The sequence below is a fragment of the Dendrobates tinctorius genome, unplaced genomic scaffold, assembly GCF_039654945.1.
Source record: "Dendrobates tinctorius isolate UK_male_01 unplaced genomic scaffold, ASM3965494v1 ptg000090l, whole genome shotgun sequence".
NCBI lineage: Eukaryota > Metazoa > Chordata > Amphibia > Anura > Dendrobatidae > Dendrobates > Dendrobates tinctorius.
This window is the reverse complement of record NW_027361758.1, coordinates 7,966,699-7,986,512: the sequence shown is the minus strand read 5'-3', so window position 1 is coordinate 7,986,512 and position 19,814 is coordinate 7,966,699. Positions and strand designations below refer to the sequence as shown.

The window sequence follows — 19,814 nt, the reverse complement described above, 5'->3', positions numbered from 1 at the left end:
TGTTAGAATCTGCAATGCCAACACATTTGCCTGTATGGAAATATTGCTGTGCTGTTAACATTTTGTGGTGTTTGTCAGGTTTCTTGCTGTCTAAACTCTTCTCCTAAAAATAAAACCTGTCGGACCGCCGCAACATCAGCAGCACTTCTCGCTTCCTTGTCAGATAGTGAAGATTGAGATAACATCATGAAGTCCCAGGGTAACAGGAACTACATAGGCACACACAAACCACTAGTAGCAGTGTCCTTTTTCTGTCTTGTCCTGACACATATCTTAATATAGAAGGCGCCGAATTTGATTAATCTCTACCCGCTGACCATCTAACGTGTATGGGTGGTCTTTTCCTCTATGGCAGATGTTAAAGGAAGATTTGACATTTTAGATCTGAACGTGTCTATATTGTTTTCTCTGACGTTATGCTGAACCTAGAGGTATTTGGTACATGCCTGCTCCTCTCTCCCTATTCAGAACTCATGCACACTCATCTGACCAGTGTGCACATATATTTTAAGGGGGCAAAATAGCTGATGACAGCAGATTGTATGGCTATCTAAAGGTTGAGTAGCTAGGAAAGCAACCTCTGACTCAGGAGACTTTTATTTGGTCTCTTCATGGATCTCAGGTTGTGCATATTATCAGCCCCGTGAACACTAGTAACCTTATTAGGCTGGCGTCACACTAGCGAGACATATGGATGAGTGAGAGGCGTTAAAAAAATGCATTGCACACGGAACAAGTGTGACTTGCGAGAAATACGCACCTGGTGTCCTTTAGAAAAGCCTGCAATTCAGTGCGAGATTCAGTAAATGAAAGGTTTAATAAAGAAACAAAAGAATAGATATATACACATAGAATACATATATATGTGTATATATCTATTCTTTCGTTGGTGTTTGAAAACCTGTCATAGAGCTCCATTATATGTCCATTTTGCAAGTCTGCGAGAAATTCTCTGCATACGGATTACATACGGATGCTTACATGGGAAAAATACGCGGCCACACCCTGACATCGGATGACATACGGACCACTATTTAGGGACCATCTATGCGTATTACGGCCGTAATACGGTCCGTATTTTTCTACGTTGTGTGTGATGCCGTCCTTAAAGGGAATCTGTCAAACACCCCCCGGAATGTATATGGGCATACAGGTGATAGAAATGTTAAACTAGTCCTACCTGTATGCCGCATAATAGTGGTCTTGTTGATGAGTAATCTTATTTCATTTCTTTATGCTAAACATTTCTTCCAGGCTCTGGGGTGTGCGGTGCACCTCCTGTCTTCAGTATACTATCACCCCCTCCCATCAGCGTCAGTTGTGGCGTCTGAATCCCGCACCTGCGCCCTGCACTGCTTCCACAATCCATACCTTTTCCTCCCTTCCATGGGCAGTGTATTCACAGATAAGATGTCCTACTTGTATAGTCATCGCTAGGAACCATGTGTACTATGCAGGGAGGTAGTGGGGAGAGCCCTTTGTCGCACACGCCAGTGGTCACTGAAGTGGAAGCTGTATGCCCATATTAATAGGTCATGTACGTCCTAGGGGATGATATATTCCCTTTAAGAATAAGTTCCTGTTGTGCATTTTACTACTTTTTGGTTGTTATAACTTTGCCTTTAGAGTTGAGCGACTTTAGTCGGATCGGGTTTCATGAAACAAAATTCGTTTCAGATGGAACTGGTCCGACTAGGGCAAAAAAAAGTCTGAGTTTCGTCCGATGAATGTCATCCACTCAATGCCGACTTTTATTCCCCATTGACTTGCATTGGGGTCGGGTTTCGGACGAAACTCCGACTTTTTTTTGCCCTAGTCGGATCAGTTTCATCTGAAACGAATTTTGTTTCATGAAACCCGATCCGACCAAAGTCGCTCAACTCTATTTGCCATTTCTCCCATGCTAAGGCTGTGTTCACATGCATTGTGGTCGTATTGTTGACAAGTTGCGGGCTTAATGTGGCTGAGAATGACGTAGATATGCTGAGGGGTTCGATTTGTAAATGGCAGCTGCTAATAGCTGTTTGATTGTTAATGGTCACAAGGATATGCAGTGAGATGGCCATTAATGATCACAGTGCTTTTAGCTGCTGTCATTTACAAACAGGGACACTTTGCATGTCAGCAATGTGGCCGCAATTTATAAACTCGTCCTATGTGTAGCTACAAATAAGTTGGAAGCCTTCTGCCTGCTAGAAACGATTCCCCAGTCCTTAATCCTACAAGATCACATGATGGCTTGCCCGCTCGGGGTCAGCTGCTGGCAGAAACTTGGCAGCCACTCTATCTAATGAACTCTCCTTGTAATCCCCTTGGCCAGTACTGTAGCACAATGGTTGTTGTTTCTTTCAATATTTGATGACCTTGAACACCAGTTTTTGCTCTTCAGTGTCCTTCCTTACTTTGCCTGTCCTATCATTAGCACCTTCAGTGTTTGCTCCTAGTCTCTTGGTGACCGTGTCGTATACATTTCACGTGTGTTATAAGTATATAAAGAAAAGCTTGTACCTAAACTTTGCAGCTGTTGATGATGTGCCCCCATCCTGCAATTTAAAAACAAAAAACAAAACTCTAATCTTTAGTGCAAACTACCAGATAATGTCACCCCACAAACAAGTGTTTTGCTTGTTTAGATTGTACAGTTATTGGGAAACGAACTTTACTTAGGAACGGTCATTCATAAGCTTACAGTGTAATTGCTCCTTAACATGTTTTCAGCAGATGACCTTTTTATCGCCAGTCCGCAGGATAATTGATTTCTTGCTCAGTGGTGGTACGACCACTGGGACTCGTATGAGTAGGCAAAATGGGAGCTTTAATCCCTGTAAGAATAGAATGGCGGTGCTCAAGCTTGACCGCTGCTCCATTCATTCACTATGGACCTGCCAAGTGCCGGGCTTGGCTTTTTCCTGTAGTTCCATATAAAATATATGGACCGGTGGGAAGGCATCCGTTTTGTAATGGAGACAAAAGGTTTTTTTGTCGGGAATGAAATCAGTAGGTTATCGTCTGTTCTGTGGATAGATGACTTTTTTCACTGGCTACCCCCTTTGTGCTTTGCGAAATACTCAGACGTTATTACGGTAGGTTACATTGCGCTGCGTGACAGGAGATGTCATAGATTATAAATAAATATTGTGTGTGGGGTAACTAGACTATAGGTGTAATGGGAATTTTCCAAAAATATTGGAAGCCGTTTTTTGCTTTTTGGAACTCTGTGGGAGGACACACTGCCATTGATTTAGATTGTAAGGGCCCATTTACACTGTCCAAATGTGGCCATTAGAACAGGCTGACTGGAATTACATGTACATAGAACAATCGTTAATTGTTTTGGCCGCATATTACCTGTTTACATATGTGCCGTTGAAAAGCATTATCTTTAAGTTTAAATGGGGCCTTTCACCAAATTTTTCACATTTAACTGGGCACACTTAAACGGAATAACACTTTTCTTTATTTTCCTCTGTGTGGTGGTGATGTTGGCCATCAAATTATTTGGGACCTAATGAGTTAATACTTGAACTTACAGTAATTTTTTTTTAAATTTTATCTGAATGTTTACTGGGGACGTGTACTCAGTGTTCCCGTATGATGATGACTAGTGATGAGCAAGTGTGCTCGTTACTCGAGTTTTCCGAGCATACTCTGGTGTTCTCCGAGTATCTTGGGCGTGCTCGTATATTATGTTTGAGTCCCCGCAGCTGCGGCTGTTAGACAACCTGAAGACATGCCGGGATTGCTTGTGTGTTAGGGTCCCGTCACACATAGCAACTCACCAACGATCCCGGCAACGATATGAACTTGTCAGGATCGCTGGTGTGTAGCTACATGATCGCTGGTGAGCTGCCAAAAAGGCAGCTTCACCAGCGATCGGCACCTGTGACGACGCTGTGTACCTTAGATACCAGTGCGCTGGTGCAGGGAGCTGGTAACCAAGGTAAATAGCGGGTTTCTAAGCGACGCACGGCTTTAGGGAATCCCCACATGTATTCAGGCTGTCTAACAGTCGCAAATCATGAAACTGCGAGGACTCAAACTGCGGGGACTCAAACACAATATACGAGCATGTCCAAAATACTTGGAGAACACTTGAGCATGCTCTGGAAAACTCGAGTAACAAGCACACTCGCTCATCACTATAATGTTGACCAATCATAAGCAGGCAGCAACACTCAAGGAAAAGCACACACACCCACCTTTATTTAGAGCAGGTTTCTCTGTGTGTGAGATGTAACCTCCAATCTCCTATCTGTGCTCATGGATGAGTCAGTGTGAGGGAGGGGCAATGATGCTGAGTTTAGCTGTGTCACATTACTAACCCTTCATCAGCTTTCCTGATTAGTGAGTGTCATCACACTTATTTCTGCTGTGCTCTGGCATCTTGTACTTGCTCTGCTGTGATATCAGAGGTGTCATTACACCTCACACATGAGTAACCTAATGCAATGAGACTCTGCTATGATCTCACTGCAGAGCAATTACAAGTTGAGCACAAGAGACATAAGTGTGATTACTGAGACATTTCTGGAGAGTGTGCGGGGAGTGGCAGTAGTATAGCAGAGCTGAGAGTGCTACGAGAGTAGTAGAGCTTATGGAAGGGTTTGTAATGTGACATAGCTACACTCAGCTGTGCTGACCCTCCCCGACATGGACCTTGCCTGAAAGATGTCAGTCATTTTTGCTTTTTATTTAGACAAAGAGGTCAGGGCTGTATCACTACATCACGCACTGAGAACGCTGCTATAAACTATGGTGGGGGCTTGCTCTTTCCTTTTAGCGTTGCTGCTGTGTTCATATGATTTTTCTTGGTGATCAACATAGTATCTTGACAATCGGAATATGTATGGATTTCTTGTTTTTTAGCCATAGGTTTCAAACAGAACAATTCTACTTGGTAACACCAGTTACTTTCTGCAGTCCACTGGTTGGCATCATCGCTGATTGATCAACAGTCAATAAAATAAGGAAATCTTTGCTGGCTCCCTAATTACAATGCCTTATCCATTATATGACCCTATAAATAATGCTGATTCAGTGGAAAAAAAAACATTTTTACTCAGCAGATTTTTATCCCCAGCAGATATGCCCAGTTTTGATACTATAAGTTTAAAAAGAAGAAAAATACAAAACAAATTGTGATGCTCTAAAGGGAATAAAATTGAGCAATTTCCTCCTATAGTAAAGGGGCACTCTTATCTTACCTTGTCATTGCATGTCACGACAAACACAAATTGACAACGATCCCTGTGGCCTTTTTCCACATGGCTCCATTCTGGTGAAGTTGTACTGCAATTTCCTGCATATCAGGTGACTACTGGCAGTGTTGTGCTGGGAAAACAATGAGTAAGGTGAGTCTGTACTGGTTGTCAGCCACTTAGTAAGGAAGTTGTGGCAGATTTTGGCCCAACATCTTAGGCCTGTTTCACACATCCGTTTGTCACCATCAGTCAAAATCCGCCGATTTGCAAAAAAACCGGATCCGCCATTTTTCTTGGCGGATCCGTTTTTTTCCCCATTGACTTTCATTATCGGCGGATTTTGACTGACGATCGTCCGTTGCATCCGTATTTGTGCGGATCCGCCAAAATTTTGGCGTCCGCTGAGATCACCGAACGGACAATGCAACAAGTTTAACCCTGAATCCAGTCTCGCTGCTGGATGAAAACTCTCCCCCCCCCCCCCCCCCCCCCGTTGGTGTTTCCATGGCTACGGATCCGTTCTCCGCCTTTTTGGTGGCTCCCAACGGCCGAGAAAAACGTAAGTGTGAAACAGGCCTTATAGTAGGGAAAATAAGGCTTTTAACTGAGCGTAGCTGCAGTAATAGGCATGAGACGCTGCAGGAGTGAGGTGTAATTACCCCAACCCTTATTTTGTGAACACACTACTCTGCCCAGCTGTCTTATGTTTAACATCTATATGTTATAGGAAAGATGAGGTGATCAGCAAGTTGAGCAGCATTACTTCCAATTGGTCCAGCAGTCAGGTGTTTTCAACTTTCATATCTACCCTGAAAATTAAAAAAATAAAACACACCATGCCGCTGGAGGCCCGCATACACATCAGTTGATAGGCTGACTTTCCTCTAATTTAAATGGAGGCATTTAATCCCCAGTTGCATTTAATGATGAGTGCGGTAAACTGCCAGGAATGTGATGGGAAGAGATTTTCCAATATACAGTTTCTAAAAAAAATGTCGCATTTGTTCCCCTCATAGAGTAAACCACAATTGCATATATACACACAGCCACAGCAGGGTCCCATCTTAGGGTGTCATATTAGTATTTCATTCGATCATGCCATTGGGGTTCTTTCCAAATGATCCATTTGGTTCTTATACTTCCAAAGTCATCATCTCAATTGATAATGTAATAGACCTAATCTGGAAATCGCTTAACTTTTAATATAGTATTGTCTTGCCCTGAAAAATCACTCTAGCCTGCCAGCCAGTTTGTTTCCCTTCTGTGTAACTTGCTGCCCACTGCCTGTTGTAAAGCGTCATCCTTCTCTAGCCGTAACAAAGAGGGGACGGATATTTATATTGCTACTTGTTTCGCCTTTATTAATCTGCATACAGGTATCATTAGAAAGGCAGGCTTTCATTTTATGGTAGGCTAATCAGTTGGACAGTGACAAGCTTCATACTTGCTGGGAAGTGTTAATACTGTCTGCGGAAGCATCGCTCCCAGTCCCTGTCGGTTATGTGCTGTTTGTCCTGCTGCCAGTCATTGCTTGCACAGTTCTTTCCTGATTACATGTAACTATTTCATTATTTATCTGTAGATTTCACAGTACAGAGATCACTTTAATTCAAGGTGTGGCCACTAGAAATGTCATGTGTTATGCAACCTATCGGCTTTCCAGTGTAACTCTTTAGGCAACACTTGACACTGAAAGTCTACAATACGTGTAAATGGCGGGTGGAAGACCGGAGTCACAAGGAGCAGAAGAGAAAGAAGTAGATCATAAAGTCCGTACTCTGCTTTATTCTGTTCCTGATTTTTACCTATTATAAGACCTAAAATCCGTATATTAATACATGCAGATGTTCAGGGAATTTTCAGTATTCTGCATATTCCCAGGTTACTAGTGAGCCCCAGTATTATCACAGTTGTCAATTAGTTTTTGAATATTCCCTTAGGGTGTCGGACACTTAGTAATAGTTTGCCATGCAGCTGTGACTGTGTATGCGTTTACCTCAATCAGAAATGCATTTTGTTTTTTAATCTAATGGCCTATGCATGTGAAACCCATCAAACTACATTTTCCTTGTACATATACCACCTGTCCAAAAACTGCATGTAGTGTAGCCACACAGCAAGTGAGGACCAAGGGTTTGTCTAGTATTCACCATGTGACAATCCGCAGCCAACAATTGGACGAACCCATCTCTATTCCGGCGGAGCGGAAGTGCAGCAGAGTTGAACTGTTAAGATGGGGTGTTAAAATGCTAGGTGCCTGATCGCTCTCAACTGGAGGCAAAACTGCCCCCCTCGCATCTTCATCTACTGTATAGAGTCACCGACACCCGAAGGATAGAATACATGACGGCGATTCAAAATTAAATGCGAGGGTGGAAAGTTTTAAGTTGAGTTGGAACAAGGCAGAGTGTACCCAATGTCGCCATACAAATGAAACCAAGTGGACAGGTATAACAAGCAGTGGAGACACCACATTAATAGCGGGCCAAAATTATAACCACTAATAACACAATAATAAATCCATGTGGATGCATGAGTGGAAACTAGGATCCGTGCAGGACACTTCATGGCGTCAAAGTATATCATACAAAGTGCATAGTGCCAAAATAGTGTCAGATTTCATGAGTTCATGCCAAAGTGCATAGTGCTAAAAAAAAAAACAACTATTGTTACAGTACTGAAATAAATCTGAGGACCCGGGGTTTATCCCAAATAATTAAGCTTCATCTTCAAAATGAGATGTGCTGTGGAAAGAATAGTGGGGGCCATTTGTATGGCGACATTGGGTACACTCTGCCTTGTTCTACATTAATTCTTGATATATTGTACATTTTAATTGTGATTAATAAAATTCTATATTTTATTTTTGTCTTCTACTTCCCTTTTGTTTGGTTTCTATAATTCCTTTTGGAAGTTGACTTATTTACACTTGGTCTTCCTTTTTGGGTTTCCCCTTGTTTTGGAGCCTACTCTTCCTCCTTCCGTTCCCTTCCTTCTGTTGTGTGTCTTGTCCATATGTTTGTATATTTAAGTTTACATTTAGAAGACTTGTTTCCGCCTTTGCTATATTTTGATTGGTGAACCAATGTAATTCTCTATTTCTTTTTTATGTAATGCAAATGTTGGTCCTGATCTATTTCCACTTGTCAAAAGTTGATAAAATTTTTAATACAAAAAATTTACAGGTAAAAGAAAAGATATTCTATCAAATGTTGGTGACAACAGTTTACAAGTTTGAGAAAGGTGTAATCCAAGCGCACATCTGTGCCTATATCTGAGCTGCATGTTCCTGGCCGACTAATGGCCTGAAGGATCACTGTAATCTGTGAGACCGTTTGGATCATCAGACCCGTAGTTGGGCCAGGACTTGCATCCGTGATACTCGCATTGAAGGCAGGTGCAAAATTTGCAGAAGGAGTAGGCTTAGGAGCTTCCATCAACAGGAGGGCAGTAATGTTATCTAGCTGGAAATAGCATTTGTACATTGAATGTGCAGCAATGTTGTACATCATATAGCCAGTCATACAAAAAAAAATTCTGGTGATCATCACATTCTTTCAGAATAAAGTAACATTTTAATAGGAATGTTGAAACTGTCAGGCTATGTGCACACATCTGGAATTCCCGCGGATTTTATGCGTTTTGGCCACGTTTTTTTCACAGCAAAAACGCATAAAATGAACAAGCCATTGTATTCAATGGCATTCCGCACATGCTGTGCTAATGCTGCGTGTTTTTCCGTGGCAAAATCGCATCACGTAAAAATACGCAGCAGGCTCATTCTTTGTGTGGAATCGCGGGAATTCCGCACACATAGGAAAGCATTGTTCTGCTTACTTTCCGCATGTGGCTATGGCCACCATGCGCAAAGCAAGCGGAAAATGTGCGGATGGTTCCCAGAATCTGGAGGTGAGGAGACTCCTCCAGGCTCTGGGTACCAAATCCCTGTAAAAAAAAAACAAACAGAATTAAAATAAAAAATTGTGTTTTTCTCACCTTCCGGCGTCCCGCGCAGCATCTCCAGGCCTCAACGAAGCTCCCGCAAGTCCCGTTAGCAACAATGCCTTATGACAATGCCTTTGAAGTCGTGGTCTCTCGACACCCTAGCGGTCTCTCGAGACCGCTACGTCATCAAAGGTCATTGTCGCAAGGCATTGCTGGGAACGGGACTTGCCGGGAGCATTGCGAGGATCTGGGACGCCGGAAGGTGAGAATATCATTATTTTTTTTTTAAATTATTTTTAACTTTATATCTTTTTACTGCTGATGCTGCATAGGCGGCCTCAATAGTAAAAAGTTGGTCAGACTTGTCAAACACTATGTTTGACGAGTGTGACCAACCTGTCAATCACATTCCAAGCGATGCTACAGATCGTTTGGAAAACGCTAGCATTCTGCAAGCTAATTACGCTTACAAAACGCTAATTAAAACGCGGGAAATACGCAGGAATTGCATATGTGGAATTCTAGCATATTTCCTGCGGCAGGGAGTTGCGGAATTCCTGCAGAAGATTCTGCAGCAATTCCGCAACGTGTGCACATAGCCTCCGGCTTTCATGAAATACTGCTTTGTACAACGTTCGTAGTAGGATTTACCGGACAGTGGCATCTGTATGTACGGACTTGCTGCTAACTTTCCATAAGTTTCCTATGTAAGTAGAGGCCTGTGCTCTGTCTCTCCAACGTTTGCATGGTAGAAAAGTCTTGTGAATTTTACCTTTAGATCTAGATATGCCATAAGTCAGCCCATGTACATTAATGTAAGGTAATGTTGGCAGATCCTAGTCAGAGTTTAATAGCAAGATTATGTGACAGAAAGCAACAGGGAATATGTCACACCGCACTGGCTTCAATGGTCTCTTGCATCTGTCATGAGTTAGGCTGGCATTAGATTGTCAGCTCATTTCTGTGTATCCAGCCATCAACAAACAAAGCCCAAACCTAGGCCATGACTTACAAGGACTGTTAGTTGTACGCCAGTCTTGATGAAGTGTGCTGTTGTAAGATGTACCAGTTCTATTAAGAGTGATGCATCTTACAGCTGCTTTGCACCACCGCAAGTAGTAATACTGCAGTGGAGTACATTTCTGGTTTTAGCATAAATTATGATAAATTTGCATTCTTGGTCATGTCCCTTCCAGTGAAGCAATGCCCATTCTCTAAAAAGATAACAGGACTGGCTTAAAAATGCCAAAAGTCAAGACATTTTGTAACATTTCAAGCAATTTTACTACAGAAAAATGCTTGATGGATTGTAGGCATTTGTGCCCTTATACACTGGCTGATAATCAGTGATGAGTGTTAATAGGAATGCTTATTTCCCAATAATCTGCCTGTCTAAACAGGCCAGCAAACAAGAAAAGCACTTGTTCATCAGGTGAAATGATTTTTAAAGGGAATCTGTCAGTAGGATCAACCCTCCTAAGCCGTCTGTGTGCATGTATGTCATAGGAAGCTGAATAAATTGATGCCTTGATAGCTGTGATAGGATGTCTTATTTCACAGAACCTTTTCTCTTATTATACTATACTCTTCCAGGCTCTAGGCAGCATGGTGCCTGATAGATAACTCTGCCTCCAGAGCTTATTTTACATGGATGGGGAGATCCCAATGTCTGGGGGTCAACTGACACAGAAGAGATGAAAGGTGTCTTCTTGCAAACAGGTTTTTCTTCTCTCTCTGAATTCTGCTGTATTGTGACAATATTGCAGCTCTGTCTGCCTGTGAGCTGGAGCTGAGAGGAACCTGCAGATGTCAGTTATACTCACTAGTGATGAACGAGCGTGCTCGGATAAGGTGTTATTCAAGCACGCTTGTGTCCTAATCAAGTATTTTTGGTGTTCTCCAAAAAAAAGTCGCCACAGCTGCATGTCTCGTGGCTGTTCGACAGCTGCAACATATGCAGGGATTGCCTAACAAGCAGGCAATACCCACATGTGTTGCGGCGACTCGAGCATAGTTTTTTAGCATGCCAAAATACTCGGTTACGACACGATTGTGCTTGGATAACACCTTTTCCGAGCATGCTCTCTTATCACCAATAGTCACGCACAGCTCTGCTGTGAGATTAGGAGAGTAGAGCGTGGCCCTCACACTGGTAACTCCCCTTCATGTAAAATAATCTCTGGAGGCAGAGTTATCTTTCCAGACAACATCCTTCCCAGAGCCTGGAAGAGGTAATTTACATAAAGTGATATCAGCTTTTATCTGACATACAGGAATCACTCTTTTCAGCAGTATATAAGCTGTATGCCCATGTTAATACTTTAGATAGGAGAAATGTAGTGACAGACTCCTTTTATCAGCAGCACAAGTTTCCACATGACAAGAGCTTAGTCATATGATCATGTTAATGACTGTCCTGTGAGCATGAATGTGCGATCAGACTAATGCCACCCTTCAGCAGCCATCTTTTCACGGTCCATAAGGAACGTTTGATTCTGTGACATGTTCAGCGCTAATAGAACAATTTTCTTTCCATATGTCTGGCTGTTCTTACAGATCAGTATATGGAAATGTACTTACCTTACAGCCGTTTTGAGTGTCTATAAGAGCGATCTTTCCTGATTGACTCTTGTGTATGACATTGTTGGCTGATCATTGAAGGCCTAATAATCGAGGGCTGGCTCCGACGGAGTGGATATGGCCTCAATTCACTAAGTGCTGAAGGAATCGCAGACAGAGCCAGTGTGGTCCGATATCACAAAATGAACTATAAAATGCCTTGGATTTTGAGTGTGTAGATTGGGGGGGTAGTCTGTGACCACCCATCTGTTATACAGCTTCATGTCTTTCCATGCCTTGTGCAGGCTGGAGAGCAATGGCCTGTATGTGAGTTGCCCTGCCTTTACATTGTGGCTGTTTGTCTTTCTGTAGGCGCAGAACGTACAGCTCGACAAGGAAATGACGCTTGCTGGGAACAGAAGTTTAGCTGAAGCAAACCTGCTTTACCAGCCTCAGCTGGACAGCCGGAAAGCCACCCTCACCCAGAAATACCAGGAACTGCAGGTGTTAATGGAAGCGCATCAGTTAAAGAAGACAAAGCTGGGTAAGATCTTCACCACATCAATCAGAGTCTCTCACTGTTATGTGCAGGCCTGTAACGTCTGTGAGCCAAACCACCGACTCCTCAATTTCCCTGACTTCCAACTCCTGGCCCCACAGCACTGCCCCCTACTGATCATGTACATAAAGTGCAGCACAGATTCCTCTCCACTAAAAGCTGAGATCCTTAGTTCAGGAACAGAACACAGTTACTGGACATTTCACAACTTTCCCAAATTCCTATGAAAACATTTACAGCACATCCTGCATTGTACTACTGTACCCAATTTATTATATATTTTAGGAGTCGGTCCATTTTATACCGACTCCACGACTCCCCCTCGACCAAAATTTACAGTGCCTCCACAGCCTAGGTTATGTACCCCCGATCTAGTTCTGACAAGTGTGACTGCAGTCCAATCACTGTGTAAATATTCCAGACGAATACTTTTATTTTCACAGCACATCAGTTGATTGCCTTTCCAATTTTTAGTCTTTAAAACTGCCATCCCTTAATGATCAATCTTTTACCTTTCACTTTTTGTTTTTCTGTTTACCCTTTTAGGATTACATTAATTTCTACTATAATTTCTTTTCTCCAGATCAGCAGTCTGTTAATGCATCACTGGAAACCTTATTGGCACTTCTGCAGGCTGAAGGCGCAAAGATCGAGGAAGAGACGGAGGTAACTCCTATCATCCAGCTTTATCCAGGTGTCTGATCACATCCATGAGGAATTGATGCTCATGATGTCAGGCACTAGGCGCATAGTTACTGTTCCTTAGTTCTTCCACAATAATCCTTATCCCTTGTGGAAATGTAAGATCTACAAAACTACTGAACAGAAACGCTGATGTGACTTGACTTCGAAAATTAGTGTCTGTCGCCACTCTAAGGAAACCCGTCAGATGTCTTCTGCATAAAGAGTGAGATACTGGAACGTGTGCAGTGACACTTCTGTGACAAATCATTAGCCCAAGACTAACAGACTGGACTAACTGGAAATGTGATGTTCTGAAGTGTCAGATGTTAAATCCATTGTTGCTACAACATAGCGATTGCAGTACACCCATTAGCACACTAAAGGCTCTATTGAAGCCATCGCAGTTTTACCATAAAAGACATTATGTAAAGCTTCAGAGGTGCCAAATGTTGTGACTCTTCCAGCTCTTGGGGTATTGCCTGAATTAATGAATGAAGCTGTGAGAATTATAGAATTTACAATAGCACATATCTTGCGGTATTTCTTGGGTGTGCTAACATATGTAGTGTTGGTCAATAGGAAATTGTGTTTTTCTGTACTTTAAAGGGAATCAGTCTGCAGGTTTTTGCGATGTATTGAGAGCAGCCTAATTCCAGCGATGTGTCGCTTATTAGGCTGTGTTTTTAGTTTTAATACAATCAGTGTTTTATCAGCAGATTATCACTACCGCACTACATCTCATGTGCACACCAGTCAGGCTAATCTATGTAACTCCGGCCCCAAACACTGATTGGCAGCTTCCAGTGTACAACAAATCTGTAAGCTGCCAATCAAATGTGTGGGTGGAATTATACACAACCCAAAAATCTTCTCTGCTACATCTATATCACACAAAACATTTTACGAAAACTACACCAAGCAGTCCAGTAAGTGATACATGCCTGGAATGGGGCTTTCTTGCCCTATACTATGCTGCTGTCAGATTACATAGCAAAATCCCTGCTGACATATTTTCTTTAAACAAAGAAAATGACTGTTTCTAGGAGTAGCATTATTTTATCTTAAGGCTGTGTTCACACACAGCGTTTTTTTAGCGGTTTTTACCGCGGTTTTCACTATAAAACCGCTAAAAATAAGCTGCACAGTCATTTCTATGCATTTTGCACTTTTTGTGCACATTGATGCGTTTTTTACCGCGAAAAAAACGCATCGCGGTAAAAAACGCAGCATGCTCATTAATTTTGCGGATTTTTCCGCGGTTTTGGCTTCTCCCATGCGTTTAGAAACCGCTGCGGTAAAAAACGCATCAAAACCGCGCAAAAAACGCGCAAAAACCGCCACGGCAAAATAGGTGCGGTTTCTGAGAAGGGATTCAGGTTTTTGTGCAGAAATTTTCTGCAACGTGTGCATTTAGCCTAAGCCATCTGACTGTAAACTGTCCATTCAATAGACCCTTTGGATGGATGTAAAGGTAGATTTCTGGCAGTGGTCAATGCCTTTCTGTGATTCCAATAGCAATCCTGAAGAAGGTGCTCTGCAGAGACCCATGGACACGTGCTCACCCTTTCTTGCACAATGCTTTAATTTAAAAAGAACTTGTCCCAAATTGATGGCATGGCCTAAAAAGACACTTTAATGCTGATTAAATCCTCCCCTTTCTTACAAAAATATATTTAGAGAAATCCATAGTTTAAAACTGTAAATGAATTGCAAGTGCAGAGGGTGGGTGGTGTATTTACAGCTCTCCTGCCTCTATTCACTGCCTCCAGTCTGACTGGTCTCTCATGTTTCTGTGACCTGTCAGTCAGAGTGACAGCGGGCGGCAAAAAGCAGAGAGGCGGGAAGGCTATAGGTGTGGTGCCCATCTGTTTCACTTGCAACTCATTGGCATATAATTTAAGCTGTGGATTCCTCTAAAACAGATTTGTGCAAGAATGGTGAGGATTTAGTCAGCATTAAAGCACCTTTACATCATGCCATTAATTTTGGCTATAAAATACTGATGACTGCTGTTCAAAATATTAGTCTTGGAATGGTCAAGTCAGTCCTCACTTTAACCCCATAGCAATGGAACTGAACCGTTCATAAAGAGAAAAAGACCCACCAGCTTAATAGTTGGAGCAGTTTGTATGGAGGAACGGGCTAAAATTCCTTCAAGCCGATTTGCAGCAGTAATCAATAGTGATGAGTGAGCATGCTCGGATAAGTGTTATCTGAGCACTTTTGTGCCTTAATAGTGTCTTTGGCGTGCTCGAATACTATGTAGTCCCACGCCTGCATGTCTCACAGCTGTTCAGCAGCCACAGCACCTCTATCAAGGCTCGAGCATGCTCTAATAACACCTTATCCGAACACACTCGATCATCACTACTAATCAACAGTTACTGGACAAATTTAGATAATTGCTGCACAAGATTACATCAGATACTGAAGGCAAAAGTTCATACTTTGATACGTTTATCACTTAGACTTTAGATTATTCCCCCTTCCTCCCACAAAAAAAACACTACTGATATCTTTGACTCCTTTGTTTTGGTTTACTTTATCAACTTATAGGACTTGTGTGAAAATTGAATTGTTTCAGGCCAAATATATCCAGAAATATGGAAAATGACAGGTTCTGTTGCCAGGTAATCCTAAATGTATAACCTTGTGTTTTGTTTTTTAATAGAATATGGCTGAAAGCTTTCTTGATGGCGGTATCCAGATGGATTCCTTTATTGATGAATATTTATCGAAGCGCAAATTGGCACATTTACGGCGTGTGAAAATAGAGAAACTTCAAGAGATGGTGCTAAAAGGACAGAGACTCCCTCAGGTTTCTATGCAGACACAATCAAGACCACCTGAAGTTATCCAGGGCCCTCCAACATCGTACCCGGCACCTTTCAATACACCACCCACCGTCATGCCGAGAAGAGCTGTCCCACTGCCACCACAACCTGCACAAGCTGGAATGTATCCAACTCCTTTTGCAATGGCCGCCCAGCAGCCTGCTCCGGGGCTCCCGTACGCAGCGTCCCCTTGTCCTCCTGTTCCCTCACGGATAGGATATCAGCCTCCTGGTCTGATGCCGCAACCTGGCTACCCTGTTCCATACACACCTCAGTATCCCCCGGCTCTTCCTCAAAGACCACCTCAACGGTTGCCTCCCAACGCTGGCTTCATTTTGTAGTGATACAGCATGAGTTTCACCTCAAACATTGGTGCTCCCATCTTTACACCATTTCTATCTTTCTGTGAGCTGGATATGTATGAAATGTCTACATATTGGTATATACTGCAAGCCACGGGACTATTGATTTTTGTTTTTTTAATGACTGGCCACTGCTACCTTCTCTGTGCAGAAGGAAATTACAGGCCATTTGGCTTGTAAACTAATTATTTTTGTGTTGGGTGGTTGGAGAGATTTTGTAGGTTTAGGGTGCAGACAAAGGGAGAGCATCTTGACCAGAAGGATTTCTACTTTCCTGTGTTGCTTTTTATCCATGCTGAATTATACTCGTGAATGCTGCATTGGAATGAGCAGTTATTAGGTGACGGCCATTGGTAACATTAAATCAGCTGAAAGTAGAGGAAGAACAAGGTAAAATGCACTGGTCCATTGCCAAAATCCTCAGGTTTTCTGTGATCTCCTAAGAGGCCTGTGCAGGTGTGCGCCGCAGATCTTGTACCCAACTAACAATAACGTAACACAAGATGATAGTCATGTTACCGGAAATATACGTAGGACATTAACAGGATCATTCAGGGATTGGAATGTTACTAAATCTGTAGACTAAATGCAAATTGTGCGGATGCAAATTTTTTTTCTGGCTGGTCGGACAGCGATGCGTTCTGTAATATATGCACGTGGCTTTGATGTGCCTTAGACTAACTGCTTACTTCTGGACTCCGGGAAACAAAGACTGCATATCTTATGTGATCGGCTCGGATTGCCAGGAAGGGCTGCTTTTGTTAAAGTCCAGGTTCCCATCCTCCTAGTTACAAAGAGTTTTATTCACTTCCTACCTTAAATCGAGTTTAAAAAGAGGTAAATGAAAACTGCTATTTTATTTATGCAAATTCTGAAAGGTATGGCCGTTTACTGCAGATGGCCATCCTGGATATACATAAGCCACTGCTTCATAGTCACTTTTTATGGGCAGCAGCGTAGGACTGAAGCATTAAACCCCAATTCGGGGTAGGATGTCACCCACAGAACAGTAAATACATTGCATTTTGAGGGTTTGAGCCCACGGTTCGGTGCAGATTTCTTACTGATTTAGCTGCGCTAACAAGGAAACATCATCCTGTGGATTTGAAAGTAATAGTGTGGTCAGTGCCCACTCAAGATTATCTCCACAGTGTAAATCTCATCTACAGTGTGGTACTTTAATATCTGCTCCACATCTTCCCTTGTAATCCAGTCCTGTATTCTGTTGGCTGACACTTCCCATCGGCTGAGCAGCGATGTGCTGCCCTTTATTCTGCTTTGTATATAGACACTAGGGCCCAGACTTCAATCACCAGAAGGGAGGACTGCTGGAAGATTTCAGCTCCTCATGCAGAATTGTAAATGCAACTGTTGAGTAAAGATCTGCACAAGCTCAGAAACCATGCATATTCGCCATTGTGTATACATGGTTAATCCACCTTCTAAATGCTACAGCGATGTAATGGAAAGGATGGGGTAGGGTAAAGCCATACGTTTATAGCTTTTATAACCAGTTTGGACTGGTCGTGTTTCATTGTTCTCCTGATGAAGTCCACATTTTGTTTTCCTTTTCTCATGACTTGTTCTTTCTATCCAGTCCATTTTCAGGTTGTAACCTTACCTGCGGGTGTATAAAGCACCAAGATGCTGTTACTTGCAACCCACTGTCACAATAGAAATCCATTACTGTATATTTTTTTTTCTCCATGGCTCATTAAAAGCTCTTAGTCTATAGCAGACACAACTTTAATGAAAATATAATGCAACTATTTGATGGAAGCCACTGAAGTTCTCTTATGGCAGGTGCACCCTGCCAGCGTTGGAGGCATTTAACCCTCTCTTTACGCAATTTCTTCACTGAAGACCAAAAGGGTTGGTGGTCTGAACCAGGAGACTGCTCGAGTTTGATGTTTTAGTTGGAGGCGCTCTGGTCCCTCTGTGCAGACACTACACTATTCATATTTTCTAATGTAAAGTTTTATGTTTATTAACAAAAGTGCAGTTGTTAACTTACCTGGATATTTTCAATAAAATACAACCTTAAGATTTGATTTTACATTCCAGAGGCAGCTTGTCATTTCTGATGGTTTTTTTTTTTGTTATCGATTCAACACTTAACAGGATGGTCCTTTTTTTGGACAAAACAGAGGCTGGTCAAGCAAAGTAGATGAAATCTAATTGGATTAACCACTGTTACGATTAACCAAATTAGGCTGGCCTACCACTATTTTTTTTTTTTTTTAAAGTGATTGGAAGTATAACTACAGCTCCACAAAGGTTTTTTTCTTTTGTTTTGTGGATTGGGGGTCAAGGGATTTACTTACTATCTCTGGTAAGATCAGTTTCTCAGATTGTGAAGAAATATGCCATTAAGAAATACACCATTAAAACATTCTTTTTCCATCATACATGACGGCACCACGAGAGAGGGGATCCACCCTTCAACAACAGGAAACATTCAAAATAAAAGGGGCGGTTCCTGTCTTTGATGGGGAAGCCTCAAGATGAAGAATCTTGAAGAAAGAAGAGGATGCCTGGGTCAGATGGTTTTTGGCAGGCACTGGTCTGCTGCATCCGTCACCAGGTGCAGGTAGTTGCCTCGGGGGCCATGTCTCACCATGCCCCCCCTGAGCAAATGCATGGCGACAGCCCGTGAGGCAATGCCGGGTGAAGATTAGGAGCCTCGGAGGCCACATGTATGTACCCTCCCTGATGCCAGCAACCCACGAAAGGTATATTAAGGTCCTCGGAGGCCACGTTACAGTGCCCTCCCTGTTGACTAACAGTGGCCATGCAGCCTGTGAGGCACATCCGTGCCCGGGCGAAGTAAGACTCCTCGAAGGCCATGTTTATTTACCCTCCCTGTTGAGCCCAAGACACCAGACCACCATTTGGACAATGCCCTAAAAGAAGCAGCAGTACGAGGATCGAAACAGAAACAACTCTGACAAACGATCCAGAGGAGGGAGAGACTTCTACTTCGGTAAGCTCTCCAAGGACACCAAAAAATCCTCCCAGTGACAGTCCTCAGATGGGAGGGAGGCTCTCTCACTTCCAGCCTGAGAAAGAGGATCTCATCCAGCACCTGGATCCGGCAGATTGTGGGATTGGGTCTGGAGTTAAGATTCCACCACTGGAAGGGGAAGTAATCTCGCTCCTAGACAAACATGTCCTGGAAGAGGTTCCGATAGAAGAAAGAAAGGAAAGTTTCTTCTCCTCCCCCCCCCTATTTCATATAAAACAGCCGGACCATTCCTGGAGGACAATTATAAATCTGAAGGGCCTCAACAGGTATCTGATAATCCCGTCATTCAAGATGGAGACTATAAGGTCAGCTGTAAAGCTCCTCTTTCCGCAGCGCATCTCAGAGAAAAAGATACTCTGATAATACCTCATCTGGACAACTTCTTGATAATGGGAAGAAATTTCCCCCACTGTCAAGAAGTCAGAATAGTGATGGAAACACTTCAGACACTGGGATGGCAGCTGAACCTCAAAAAATCCAAGCTAGAACCAGAAAATGATTAAGAATTTCCTGGGGCTAACGATGGATTCAGTGACGCAGGAGTGTCGCCTCCCAGAGGAGAGAATCAAACAACTGATTGTAACAACAATAAAGAAACCGGAAATGACTCTTAAGAAGAGCAATGTCGTCGTTGGGGTCCCTAAC

At 42.7% G+C, this 19,814-nt stretch overlaps 1 protein-coding gene across 1 annotated transcript in view; it reads left to right on the top strand.

Annotated features, from left to right (window-relative positions):
* VPS37B (VPS37B subunit of ESCRT-I) overlaps positions 1-18,200 on the top strand; it is a 37,350-nt gene extending 19,150 nt beyond the window's left edge. Inside the window, exons 2-4 of the mRNA XM_073586054.1 lie at positions 12,078-12,249; positions 12,848-12,930; positions 15,620-18,200. Of these exons, the coding sequence (XP_073442155.1) occupies positions 12,078-12,249; positions 12,848-12,930; positions 15,620-16,123 (759 nt within the window). The 3' untranslated portion in view covers positions 16,124-18,200. The remainder of the gene's footprint in view (positions 1-12,077; positions 12,250-12,847; positions 12,931-15,619) is intronic.
* Positions 18,201-19,814: the final 1,614 nt, after the last annotated feature.